We start from the raw sequence: 14442 nt of genomic DNA on the forward strand, positions 1-14442 counted from the left end.
GACCATCTCTCACAAATGGAGTCTATGAGATTAAATGAAAGTTGATGTAAGAGAAAAATTATGTTTACAGGAAAATGTTGTAGGGATGTTAGAGGTTTCTACCTAATCCAGACTCACAGCACTCACTGGTACTTCCTAAAGGGTAAAGGTCACTGTAGCCTCCTGGACACATGCCCTAAGGCGCCACTGATACACACACAGTCATCTACCCCGTGTCTCTCTTCCCTCTACCGCTCCGGAAGTTCTTTGGCCTGTGAAGCTCACAGAAGAAAAGGGGTGAATGGAGAGAGCCCTCATGCCTCGTTCGGTCTGAAGGGCGGTCGGAGCTCTGGGGCTGGCCTTGCCGGCTGGAGGACGAGGCCAGGCTCTGTTCAGGGTCCCCACAGCTCCGAAAGGGTCTACAGCCAGGGAGACACCCACAAGTGGTTTCATGTGCCCCAAGAAAGTCAGCCTTCCAAACAGTCCAACTCCAACACATCTTCAAGAGCCAGTTACCCAGGGGGGAGGAGTATACACTGGCTGTAGAGGTTGGGTGCCCGCTCTCTCTGCTTTGTGAAAAGCAGTCAGTATTCTGATAGGACAGAGCCAGCGCCCTGAAAAAGAGAGATTCTTTTGTGCTCGCCAGTTCTCTTATCCACCAGACAGACTTCAAGCTTCTTATGCCTCTTCACATATGGCTGACTTCCTTGGGGGTCCCCACTTACCCTGTTAGACTCAATCATCCCCGTCCTGGCATGAAACTTCACGGTTTTCAATCGAGCCCTTTCTTTCTTTTCCACCCTGTTTTGGAGTCAGAAAGAAGTCCTGTTACTGCCAGTGCATGGTCTCAGCAGTGGGTTGCAGTGGGCACAGCAGCTATCTTTGACTCACTGAATCGTAACCATGTCCTGAGCACCAGCTCTCTACCAAAAAGGAGTAATAAAGCACATCCACTGCTCTCAAGCGACTTATAGTATAATAGGTAAAAAAGAAATCAATACCAGGAACAGGGTAAGGAAAACCTCTCTCATGATCATGACGACTCACCTCTTCTTACTGGGGATCACACCAATTTGCTCACTTTCTCCATGGGGGGTCACCAGTCTCGCCTGCCACCACTCATCATCAGAGGCGTTAATGACATGTAGAATGTCACCATAGGAGAAGCTGAGGCCTTGGCTCGGCAGGCAGCTGTCCCGAGTCCGGTCATAATCAAACAAGGCCCTGGAAACAAACAGTGAAAGATGAAATGGCCATCTCAACCCTAAGTAGTTGGAAGGATGGCAGAGGAAGGTCAACCCAAAGAGTCAGCACACACCCAGCAGCCTTACAGCAGACCAGAAGGAATTCTGTGGGAGACTGCAACCTTCTTTCAGTCTTGCCATTGTAAATATCCCATTCTCCCAACAAGGGGCGTGAGGGAAAAAAATCTTTCACGAGTCCCATCTCCTCCCAGCTTCTGGACATGAAGTGTGAGTCCAAAGCAGAACACCCTCGCTAGTCTTCTCCCTCAGCCACATCCTAGGGAAACAAGTTAGCTCTGCCAATGGGCTGTTCCAGTTTACAACAAATCTTTAAAAAGTAGTTGAAGATAGGACACAAAAATGTTAACTACAATCCCAAACAATGAATGGTAAATGCTGTAGAAATACAAAAGAGAAAAGGGCCGTGCATCCTGGGGCAGCAAAAGAAAAGGCTAAGGCTGATGTTGACCCGCACAAGGATAAAGTTGAAGGGGCCCCTCTAAAGAAGTCTCCCAGTTCAGTCTCTCCCTCTCATATACGGGGAAACGGAGGCTCAAGGAGGAAGAATAATTTGACTGAGGTCACACACCAAACTAACTGGGACAGAAGCCAGGTCCTCTGATAAGACATGCAGAGTAAAGATTAAAGGGGAGGGTAGGAGAAGGTGGGGAGAGAGCTATTCCATCTAGGCTTGAAAAAACGGAGGAGACCAGCTTGGTTGCAGCTGAGAGTCATGGAAAATGAGGCTGGAAATAAAGGTCTGGCGCCAATTTTGGAAGGTCTTGAATAGACCTGATCTAGTGAGCCCTGAAGATTTGGGATTAAGGAAGTGACACATCAAAAGAGACTTAGGAACATTAATCTGACCTCATATATGATGAGATAGCGGGGAAAGGGGGTGGATTTGAAGGAACATTTAAACCAAAGCTACAAGCTCAATCCTTCAGGATACACCACTGACTTCGGCTCTGGTGAAGCTGGTACTTGACAGCAGAGCTCCCCTGCTCAGGGAACAAACACATCTACATGAAAGTGTCTACTCTTCTCATCCACTGGATCTCTCCTCATACGCAGTCACCACAAATGGGTGATTTCAGTGAGAAGTCTGTATTTTTCTACTTGCAATCTAAGCTCTGCCTTCTTCATATTCTTTGCTAACACCTTTGCACATACAGCCCAGCAGATTTCCCAGAACTAGTTCCAAGACTTAGACTTCTACCTGCAATACAGTGGTCTGTGGCTCAGAGGGAAGCTGCAAAGTAAAACATACTATTTTCCCATGTGCAGGCCGGCCCAAATGAAATGCAGAAGGTCATAAAACTGTGGAGCGTGAGACACCCATCTACATCTTAAACTTCTTAAAATGGAATCCTTAGGAAGTCACTGTCAGAGTATTTGAAAATGAAAATACCCAAATTCTGACAAAAAGCCCTTTATCTCCCTCAATTTACACACTCAAAGCAATAAGGAGAGAGGCTGAGGTCAGCAGATTAAGGAGGCCCTCCATCCCCAAGGTTCTTTCTGGGCTTTGTGTGATAGAATCAAATCTGAACACGTTTGCACTGCATTCGCAACTGAGTGTCCTAAAGCAGCGAAGCTATTCTGTCAGAGCCTCCTACGAACACGTGCGTGGTGAAGACCTTATCTAAGTGACAATGAGAAACACTAAATGTCATTATGCGCTTCAAAGATTAAAACAAATACATTAAGGAAAAGAACAGAGCTTGGATTCTGCACAAATTAGTTTGGGGAGAGACGGAAGAAGATGTTGAAATGAGTTAGGAGAGATCAGGATGAGGTTGTAGAAGATTAGAAGGGAGAGTTTACTGGTTACAAGTTTAAAACATAAAAGGGACAATCCAATATATATTTTAGCACCTCACAGAACCATATTGACCTTTGGCAACAGCAGTAAGAAGCTGGAGTACATACAGTAAAGTTGATGTAAACATTTTCTGGATGAGGAATCCAATTATTGGTAATTGATTAAACATCTGAGATTTAAATAAAACTAATAGGTCAGTTTGCTTCCAAGATGAATTTTGGATACTTTACAACATTAAAACACATAATACTAGCTAAGTAAAAACAAAATAAGCACAGATCCAAGGCAACAAGAATGCCAGCAGTTCCCACTGCCTTGTCAGGAATGGAACTGTTTGGTTTGTTTTTAAACCACAGGCATGTGTTCCTTTTACGACTTTCAAAAAATGTAACTCAATTTAAAAAGGAACTGCTCTCAAATATTTTAGCTGTTTCTTTTTCTTTTCTAACATATTTCTAAACAACTGCTTCTTCTTGCTTTGTTTTTTACATTTTAGACATTATGTATCAGTCTTCTATAGCACTCACCCATTCTTTTTCCCCTGCCCTCCCAATTTAGTTACATCACATTTTTTTGGTTAAACAATATTTAATTTTACATCACTATGTAAGTGGTGTTCATAGATGACTACCCCTCCTTTCCTATAAACTTTTTCTACTGTTGTTTTTTTTAAACAAATTTATTTGTTTATTTATTTTTTGGCTGCGTTGGGTCTTCGTTGCTGTGCAGGGGCTTTCTCTAGTTGCCGCGAGAGGGGGGCTACCCTTTGTGGTGGTATGTGGGCTCCTCATCGCGGTGGCTTCTCTTGTTGCGGAGCACGAGCTCTAGGCGCGCGGGCTTCAGTAGCCGTGGCACACGGGCTCAGTAGTTGTGGCTCACAGGCTCTAGAGCGCAGGCTCAGTAGCTGTGGCGCACGGGCTTACTTGCGCCGCAGTATGTGGGATCTTCCCAGACCAGAGCTTGAACCCGTGTTCCCTGCATTGGCAGGCGGATTCTTAACCACTGCACCACCAGGGAAGTCCTCTATTGTTTTTTTTTCCCGGTGGAAATAAATGCCTGATTTTTCATTTGACTATATTTCTACAGCCCTATTATTTTGTAACTCCCTTATTTAACACATAGGCTATTTAGATTTACTATTTCTTTTTGTTACAGTTAAAATATTTGAAAGCAGTTACCTTTGTGGAGCAAGAAAGGGGGTGAATAGGCAAGGGATTAAATTTTTTGCATATGCTATTGTAATATTTGACATTTTAAACTATCCATATGCATTAATTTCATTAAAAATTAAATTAAAATAATATAAGCTCATTATAGAATATTTGAAAAATATAAAGCCTAAAAATAGAAAAATCACATTTAATGTAACTTAGAAGTAACTCTTCATACTGTTGTGGTATTGTATAATATTGCATAATAAACACACAAATCAAAAAATACATATTTCTCTAAGTTACAAACATGGTGTGTATACACAATTTTGCAACCTTACTTGTCACTTGAAATTGTATCATTAATATTTCCCATATCATTGACTACTCTTCAAAACTAATATTTTAAATGATGATACAATAGTCTATTCTTAAGGATATTCATTAATTAAGCAAATATTTATCAGCATCTAATATGAACAGACACCACTCTTCTAGGCACTTTAAAAAAAGAAAATAAAAAGGGCTGGGGGAGTCAATAAACCAGGCACCTGACTTGAGTCATTTACTTCAGATGAGGAACCTGTTTGGCTCTAAGTTCCCTGGCAAAAAAGGTAAAAAAGGCAGTTTCCCAATAAAATGTAGTACCTAAGTTTACCTACATTCTATCTGATGAATTTGTGAATGAGCAATAGTGAACAACAGAATGGACAACGCCTTTTTTAAACCATGATTTTGTTAAAAACATAGCAGCCTCAAATTTGAATCTGAAATTCTGAACTACAGTATCATTCTCAGTTGAGAGCATAAAAGGTGAATCGACAAGAATTTCCTTTTCTATCAACCGGAACAGCAGATGAGAAGAGCTCTGCAGAACACTGAAACCTCAAGGGTCATTTCACCCCACTTCCTATCTAATAAAGGAAATTCCTTTGATATTCTCTAAATTTCTTTCCAGTGCAAACATTTAATGAGTCTGAGTCCTTCCTAGGTCTTCTCTACCAGGCTAAACACTCCTAATTCCTTCAACAGTCCTTCCATTGTCATGATCATGATTTGTTTTCCAAATCTCTTCCTGCTGAAATTCTGTCTGACTAAGAGCTTGAAAAGTGCCTCATAGACAATGAAAACCAGTCCCAGAGATCCACAGGGCCTCATCTTAGAGTTGTATGATGGTTAACTCTCAGACCAGGGCTCTTAAATCTCAGAAAAATTTTGTGAGGTCGAAGTCACAGTCACATTTTTAAAAAAGAAAAAAAAAAGCTAACTGTCCACTTGGCTATGTCTGGAAAATATCTTTCTTCCATTATTTACATACTCACCGAGTCTACTTTGGGGCACTGTGTTTGACAGAAGGGAGATACAGAAGCAAAATGAGTCTTGGCCTTGTGGAGTGTGCTATCTGACAGAGTGTGTCATAGAGAGAGGCACAAGGGCAGGACAAACCAAGGCCTAAAAGCCTTCAGAGGGCACATAGGTCATAGCGAGCTTGGGGAATCTATGGGGAGGTGTCAACTTTGAACTGGGCCTCGATGACGGTTCAGATTTCAAAGACAGAGATGGGGAGAGAGGCCCTTCCGGCTAGAAGGAACAGCATGAGCAGAAGCTAGGAGGCAAGCAGCCCAGGGTGTGTACTGGGGTCAGCAGCATCCACGTTTGGCCTCACCGCAGGGCACTCGGGAGAGCGGTTGGCCAGGTCCTGCCTGTGGACAGCCTGGAGTCCAGCTAAGGAGTCTGGCATTCATTTAGGAGGCCTTGTGTGACCGACTTCATTGCCTCGCTTTTTTTTTTTTTTAAATCATTACCAGGCTGGTGGCGCAGTGGTTAAGACTCCACGCTCCCAATGCAGGGGGCCCGGTTTGATCCCTGGTCAGGGAACTAGATCCCACACGCATGCTGCAACTAAGAGTTCCCGTGCCACGACTAAGAAGCCCATGTGCCGCAACTAAGGAGCCCATGAGCCGCAACTAAGGAGCCCACGTGCTGCAACTAAGACCTGGTGCAACCAAATAAATTTTTAAAAAAATCATTACCAGGCTAAACTTTCACGTGGGAAGTAATCCAGTAAAAGAGAACAGGCCTGAGTAGTAAAGTCAAACCACCTTTCAAATGACATGTATTTCATGTAATAGGAAAAACTATGCAAATTAGACCTTAATAAATTTTGAAAAAATACTGACTACCTACCTAAGATCTTCAAGAGGCATGCTAAACTGTGGCCTTCTAGCAATAACAGTCTCTCTTAGGAACAGCCTAGAAGCCTAAGGAAGTGACAGGGGTTGGCACCTTGCTACAAATGCCTCTGGTCAGGCTTGGTAAGAGGATCAAAGAACACCTTTCTCCACAACTTGAATATATCCTCCTGCCCACCCCTTTTTATCCTTAGGGCAAGCACTAAGGAAAGTCAAGGCAGTAACATATCGCTCCTTTTAAATCAGACTGAACAACTGTCCTGGAGCCAAAATCCTACACATGCAGGGCCCAGATGACACAGCAACCAACCTTTTCAACCTCTGACTCAAACCAAGAGTGAGCAGAAAAAAAAGCAACACCTATTTTCTCCGGACACCTAAAGAAAGACCATAATTAACTACTCTGTCACCTTGGTCCCATCTCATGTGTGTGAGCTTATTGACAAGATGGTGTGTTGGGAGACTAGAAGCCTCAGAAACTCCTTATCCTTCCTGGGTGTAAATATAAAGAATCGCATGGGGGCCTCCAAGTTAAGGACTGGTCAGGTCAGAAGGAAACACTGTCGGGAAAGAACAAAGCTTATGGAAATATTGCCATCCACAGCCTAAGATCACAGTGAGTGGTCTACATAAAAGATTATTGACTTCAACCCTGAATATGTTCTCCTTGGTTATGGCCATGTACCTCTGTGAAGCAAAGGAGAGCCAGATCTTGGGTTTTCCCACATCTCAAACATCATGGCCAGGCCAGAAAATACTGATTTATCTTGAGAGCAGGGTAAAGAGCATGTCCCAGGTAAAATGTGGCATGTAAAAACAGAAAGTGGGCGATGAAGCCACCTTCCAGAGCCAAGTCACAGCAGCACAAAAAGCAGGTGCCTCACTTCCCAGGGTCTGCGGGTTGGAGTTCCCAAGCTAAGTTTCAGCGCGGCAGCTTTAAATGCCGCTGCCTGTCTTTCTTAAGGAGAAAGCGTTGTCAAAGGTCTTGAAAGATATGTTGTTTAAGTGGTGACCTTTCAAATAGTATCCCCTAAGAGCTGCCCACAGGGATGATGCACCCGCTCCAGAGGACTTTGCCTAATCTTCCTTTCAGCTGGGACCTCACTGCCAAGTGGGAAAGCAGGAATATAATCAGTTCAAAGTAAACAGATTACCAGGCCTAAAGTCTCTGCAGTTCAGATCCTAAATTTTAAAGTTTAGGGTCTGAAAGATTCAGAGAAATCATATGCATCTGGCCCAGACACCCTGGTGTCTTAGTGAACAGGAATGCAAAGAAAATGGCAAATACCGAGGAAACTGGTCAGGCAGGTTTTTCAAAGCAAAGTAAACAACAGCACTTCAGCACTACAGCCTCAAAGGCAAGTAGCTGCTTCCATGTGCTCACCTAGTAGTGTGCCCCCCTCTTTGCCTGTGGACCCAGCCATCTGTCTGGCCTGGGAGGCTCTGCCTGTCCCCTTGCGCCATCAGCAGCTCCTCTGAGGCCCAACCCAAGTCCCACCCTTCTCTGTGACCCTGCCCACTCCAAATTTCCTTCTTCCAAATTCATACTACGTATTTAGCAGTGATCTTTCTTTATATTTTCTGTTTAGTGCTATTTAACTCTTGCAGTTTTCTAATCTTTCATATTATATCCCTTTGGGGAAAGCCCTTTGAGGACTGAGACCACGTATGAGGCTCGTGAATGGTGGATGAGAGCAAGCTGGGGCAGGGAGCACAGAACACCCTCCCAGTTACTATCCTGCAGTGTTCTTCCACTGTATATCCCTCCCATACCAGTTGGGAGACATTGATTTCTTCCTTTGGTCAGTGTTATGGGCTGAATGTTTGGGTTCCCCCCTCCCAGTTACTATCCTGCAGTGTTCTTCCACTGTATATCCCTCCCATACCAGTTGGGAGACATTGATTTCTTCCTTTGGTCAGTGTTATGGGCTGAATGTTTGGGTTCCCCCCTCCCAAGTTCATTTGTTGAAGCCCTGACCCCCAATGTAATGGTAATTGGAGGTGGGGCCTTTGGGAGGCAATTAGGTTTAGATTAGGTCATGAGGGAGGGGCCCTCATCCTAACATTAGTCCTTTATGAGAAGAGGAAGAGACAAAGAGACCTGTCTCTCCTCAGAACACACCCAGGAAAGGCCACATGAGGACACAGCAAGAAGGTGGTCATCTACAAGCCAGGAAGGGGGGAGGGGGCTCACCATAACCTGAATTTGCCAGCACCTAGAGCTTGGACTTCCCAGCCTCCAGAACTGTGAGGAATAAATGTCTACTGTTCAAGCCACTCAGCCTACAGTATTTTGTTACAGCAGCCCAAGCTGCCTGAGACAGAAAGTACCAGATAAAGGGCACATATTACTTAAAAATTCAGCAGCCCCTCCCTTGCCTGGTCCATCTAAAGGATGCACAGAGAGCTGTAAAGCAGCAGTCATTCATCGGCCCTTGACCTTAGTGCGAGAGTTAAAATTTCTAGCAGCTCCTGGAGAGCAACTCAAAAGTCCAAACTTGAGTACTCAGATAGACACAAGGTGAGTCATCACAGGAGGAGCAAGTGCAGCTGGCAGCAAGTCAGGAGTCCCTTGCACACGTTGAAGAAGGGAACATGGAGAACAGGGGAGGGCACTCTTCTCCTTCGTCTACCTCAGAGTCTCAGGCCTTAGAGAGCAATTATGAAGTTAGAGGGGCATTCACAGACCCACAATGTGTGAATATTCGGGGTTCACAGCACCTGTTGGATCAGCTGAGGGGATTACAAGTCCAGGACTGGTGTCTGTATATGATCTAGCAACAGGCAGTTCCAGAATCACTGATACAGGAAACTGTCCCATCCTCTGGTAGCCGTGAACACTACAGAAATTGTGGTTGCTTTTTAAGATGCGGATTATCATCACTCCCAGATTCTGTCAGATAGTGAAGCCTGCCAACATTACCTCACTGGCATCTTAATCCACTACTGAAACTCACTAATGAGCAAGACAAAGTTGGGCTCCCCCGAGCACCACCCTGGGCTAAGCACAGAGCAGTGTACAATTAACGTCTGCTTGTTAAGGAGGAGGAGCACCTTCCAGCCTTCTTTGATGACCAAGCCAATATTTCTGACATTTTTTCTGACATTGTTTCTTGAATCGTGACTACAGATGGGGCATGATTTCCTTCCTAGAGTGGGAAGAAAACTGGGATGGCAGATGGCCAGCCAGAAGGCCAGGGCTCCCAAAATGCCTGATGCTGCCCTGTGTCTGCAAAGAGTGTAGCCAGGCTAGCCGGAGCAGACTTTCAAAAGCTATTTCTACAAATGTACTATCAAGCCTCCTGGCAAGCTTTGGAGGATAAGGTCTTTTGTTCATTCATGAAATAAATAAATAAACTAAATACAAGTGTAGAACTTGGTGGTCTCTGGACTCTAACCCACCCTGTGTCGTTTTACTACCTTCACATCAGAATGGCCCGAGTTAAACATCTAATCACCCTGACCCTGAGCAAAAGGCTCAAGACAGGCATATTTTGTGGACTTTTCTAGTGTGGAAGGCAAATTAACCAGCGGAGCAAAGGCCCTAGAGTGGGCAGAAAGAGGGGCTCTGTTCACCCTGCCTACACTATTTAAGAGATGTTTCTATGGTAGGGTGAAGGGTGGGGAAGGCCTTTCCATTAAGTCACTAGGGACTTTAAAACCGAGTTTCATCTTCCAAACACTGTTATCTTTCCTTCTTCCTCCTGCTCCCCGCTCCACCAATCCCATCTCCCCTGTGGTTAGTGCGGCTGCGGCTTCGTAAGGCTTCACCTCCTACAGCCTCGGTGCAGCTGCAAGAGGGTGTTATTTGCTTCAAAACAGCTTTGCAACCCCATGCACACCAGAGGAGGATAGAGATTCAGGGGCAGGGAAGGGAGGAGGAGCATGTCAGAAGGGGAAACAACAGCAAACAGAATTAGAGGTGAAATCCCACTGTAAAGGGTTCCTTCACTTTAACCACCTGCTGCGCACTATCTTCTGGGTGGATGCCAAGCTGCTGGAGGGCGGGAACCACGTCTACCGCTTCCTTGAATCTACTGCCACAACCACACACAATTTCTCAGGCCCGTGCTTTACTGCTTTCCACGTGGCAGGAGCTAAAGTAAGTGTAATGTTCAGTTGTTCCAGTGAAAATGAAATAAATGTCTATTGTGACAAACAAGTGGTCATTCCAAAGCATTATGACTGCTTGTTAAAGACATACATTTCCCCAAACCTGGTGAATGTAAATCGATAGAAGAGGAGCCTGGGAATCTGTACTTTTACTAGCATGCCAGCTGATTCCTATCAGCAAGTTTGGGAAATGATGAGAGAGCCACACTCTAGTCAGAACCAGGTTCAAATTCCAGTTTTGGAACTTCTTAGCTGTCTAAGTGGAATCTCAGTTTTCTCACCTGAAAAATAAGAATAATAATGCCTACCTCGTAGCATTATTAAAAGGATTTTAAAAGCAATTTAAAGAGAATGTTTAAATGTTTGTTCCCCTAAATGTTTGTTTAAAATGTTTGTTTGTTCCCCTTCATCCTGAAGACACCGGAACTACTAAAAGCCTCTGAGCAGATCTTTAGCCTCAACCCGCTCTGCAACACTCAGACAAGTGGCTGCCCAGCCTCGTCGGTAACACCTCCAGTGACAAAGAATCAAATTTACTATCTCCAGAAACAGTTCATTCCACTTTCAGACAGTTTTAATCATGAGCTCTTTCTTCCTTATGTTGAGTTGAGATCTGCCTTGGGTGACAGAACAAATCTAATCCCTTTTCCACATGATAGGGTGACACAATTAGTTTCGATAAGGAAAGTAAGGAGGAGGAGGAGTAGGTGTGGGGGTCCATTTGGAACACACTGCTTGTTTGAGGCACTGGGAGGGCAGTTCCAGTCACGTGTGCAACAAGTGGTTGATATGGGGGTCTGGAGTTCAGTAAAGAGATCAGAGTTGTCATTTACACAACATGATTTGAAGCTGTGAACATAAATGACATTGCCATTTATGGGGCAGAGCTAATGAAACGTGTTGAGGAATGGTCAGCAAGGTAGAAAGAGAGCCTTCACAGAAGGAAGCCGGTAGTTCACGTAAACAAATGTGAAGAGGTCAGACCAATGGCAGAGAATCAGCGAACCAGTCACTACTGACAGAGTTGGGCTTCTGCCCCTCTGGAGCCTTCCAGAGTTGCTTGGAACCATACTACCATGCTGACAAGCAGATGCACACTTCCTTTCCTACTGAAAGAGAAGCAACTTGAAGAAATAGCAGCAGCAAGTACAGACAACTGCAGTATTTCCCAGCCTGGATGCTAAGACCAATTTCTCCAAATAAGGCTCCCATGCTCCTATCTTTGGGGGAAACACTGCCTAGTACAGTCCCTCCTGGAGATTGATCACAGTAAAGAACCCTATTTTCCTCTGTTTAATCCTGCATTTGCCCAACTTACTGAACCACTGATTTTTCACACAATACTTAACATCTTGAGGAGCTAGTGTTTCCTGGCACATAATGTGGCAAATGTGGTGGGAAGAAGAAGAGAAACAAGACAATAGTTTAAGGGACTATTGGTAATCAAAGGAATTTTTTTTCTTTCCTTTTTAAGAATGGAAGAACCTTGAATATACTTAAATGCTGAACAAAAGGAAGCTACTGTAGAGTAAAAAAAGGCCAAAAACAGGCACAAAAAGCAATAGAGCGAGCCAGGCTTCAGGCTTTGGTAGAGGGTTAGCTTAGCGAAATACCTCAGCTCGCTAATCTAGCCATAAAATATTATTTCCCTTGATGAACTCTAGTGATTACAAATGTTCACTATTCTAAACCATATTTACTTTCCTGTGAGGATACAGATGTTATGTACATAAGGTGAAGGGCAGATGATATAAACTGTATAAACTGATTCACTAGAAACAGAGTGCAGTCTCCACCCTCCTCCCCAGAGTCAGACGGAATGCGTCCCTTGCCAGGACCGGACAAGGGTGTTCCAGGCCTTCCAGGTTGAGAGCTGATGCCCCACTCCCCCTGCCCAGGCAGGGAGAGCTCTAGCACAGGATAGGCGGAGAGGGGAAATTTAGCAATAAAGCTCTCCAAAGAAACTGTGTTGCCTAAAGATCAGCTTCCCACACACACTGGAGTGCCATATCTGCGGGGGCTGGAAGCACGGGAATGGAACAATCCTGACCAAGTCACATAACTATTACCCTTTTGCGGGAGGCGACAGCATATTTCTGAGTCCCCCCATCGGCCCCCCAGTGTCTAGGCTGCAGATCCAGAGCAAGGGATTAGGGACAGAAAGCAGGAGACTGAAAAGATCACCAGTGACTAGTCCAGCCTTCCTCTCGCTCTCCTCTCTTCACAACCAATGTGAAGAAAGCTGCTCTCAACACAGAGGGAGGTGAACTGAGGGTTCATTTTAGAAAAGAACCACGGAGGGTTCTAGTGGGCTTGAGGGGTCAAATCTGGGCTCCCTTGGCTCTTCTCCCTGCAGGAGGGTCAGGAACTAGCTACTGAGGAAAAAAAAATCAAGCACCGAGAGAAAAACTGCAATTAGCATTTATATCGGTTGGCTATCAGTCGTCTCAAACCCCAAGGACAGAGTAGATGTCACATTGCCAGGCAACTAGCAACTGTAGCCTCCCCTCCCCACCCTCCAGCTGGTATCAGAGGCCACTAGAAAAAGTTTAACCCAAGAGTCTGATACAAGCATTAAACACACACACACACACAAACACACACAAACACACAAACACACACACACACACACACACACACACGGCTCAGAGGAGTAATCCTATCCTACCACCCCTCTTTCTCTGAGGATTTTACCCTTGGAGAGGTACAATGTACTTGGCCCCAGACCGTTGGAGTTTTGCCAAGAAGCCCAAGCAGGAAGAAGGAAACTATTCCTAATTCTAGGAGGAGTCCATAGTGTTCATTTAGCAATCCAACTCTCTAAGAGGTTTGTACTTTGACCTGACAAAGTATTATAATGTGACTCAAGGGTCAAAAGCTCAGCCCGGGACAGTATCTCAGAACAGCTTTCAGCAGCAATACACTCAATGCTATATATCCGTTCCACCCACCCTTCCTGTGGAAGATACACCATCCCATCCCATGTCCCATGATTCAGATACAGCAGACCAGTGCACAGGGAGTGAGGGAACACAATTTAAAAAACAAAAACAACAGAAAGCAGCAACCTGTCAGTTCTTTGGTTTCTTAAAAGAGACCCTGTGCCAGAACACAGTGATAGCTGATATGCTCGCATACAAATTCTGATGTCTATTATGCATATGTAGAAGGGGGGAATGCCAAGTTTCCCCTCAAATCACAGATTGCAAGCAAAGTACTTTGAACATTTGAGTGCTCTCTGAATGCTGACTAGCAACAATCACCCAACAGTCTTTTACAATTAGAGCAAAATGAAAATTTCCCATACTGAGTCATTCAGGAGCAAAAAGGAAGAAGCCAGCTCACAAAAGGGAGGAGATACTGACCATAAAGTACACAACCTGAGCATACAGTGCAAAGTGTTGTTTTAGTACTGGGAGTACACACTCCCTACCCCACTAGTTAAACAAGAAGGGCTGGGTTGGCACAGAGCTCCCCTCGTGCAGCACAAGGCCTGGTGCTCAGAGGTGAGACTTACCTGACGTACAAGGACCTCTTCTCACTCGTTCGCAGGGACCCAGACCCAGAGCTCATACTGCTGTTCATCATTTGTTCTCGCAAGTCATGTATCTTCGATTCAAAGCGACTGTATTCTGTCAGAGAGACAAGGGAAAGGACAAGAAAAGAATGAACCCAAGGAGTTGCACCAAGCCTGTGTGCCAGCGGCCAAACAGCCAGGAGGACCCTTGGCTTCAAAGCAGCCAGAGCCAGCCCAGTCAATCTTTGCTTTGATAAGCAGAGTACCTCCTCCACGCACAGAAAGATTTCTCTCCACCCCCAGACTAGTAGAATGAAAGAATACACCTGAAAAAGGAGTAACATTTGGACATATCGAATGGAAAAAGCTCACTGATCCTTAAAAAAAATAACAACTGGAAAGAGGTTCCAGTGCAGCCTTC

At 44.8% G+C, this 14442-nt stretch overlaps 1 protein-coding gene across 4 annotated transcripts in view; it reads right to left on the reverse strand.

Moving 5' to 3' along the window:
• Positions 1–14442, reverse strand: part of DLG3 (discs large MAGUK scaffold protein 3) — a gene marked incomplete at its 5' end in the record, with an annotated part of 64713 nt that overhangs the window by 11443 nt on the left and 38828 nt on the right. For all 4 annotated transcript variants that reach the window (XM_081221329.1, XM_081221328.1, XM_081221331.1 and 1 more), the window contains 3 exons: positions 705–780; positions 1027–1203; positions 14022–14136. In XM_081221329.1, coding sequence (XP_081077455.1) covers positions 705–780; positions 1027–1203; positions 14022–14136 — 368 coding nt within the window. The remainder of the gene's footprint in view (positions 1–704; positions 781–1026; positions 1204–14021; positions 14137–14442) is intronic.

The sequence above is a fragment of the Mesoplodon bidens genome (assembly GCF_964165515.1).
Source record: "Mesoplodon bidens genome assembly, chromosome: X".
NCBI lineage: Eukaryota > Metazoa > Chordata > Mammalia > Artiodactyla > Ziphiidae > Mesoplodon > Mesoplodon bidens.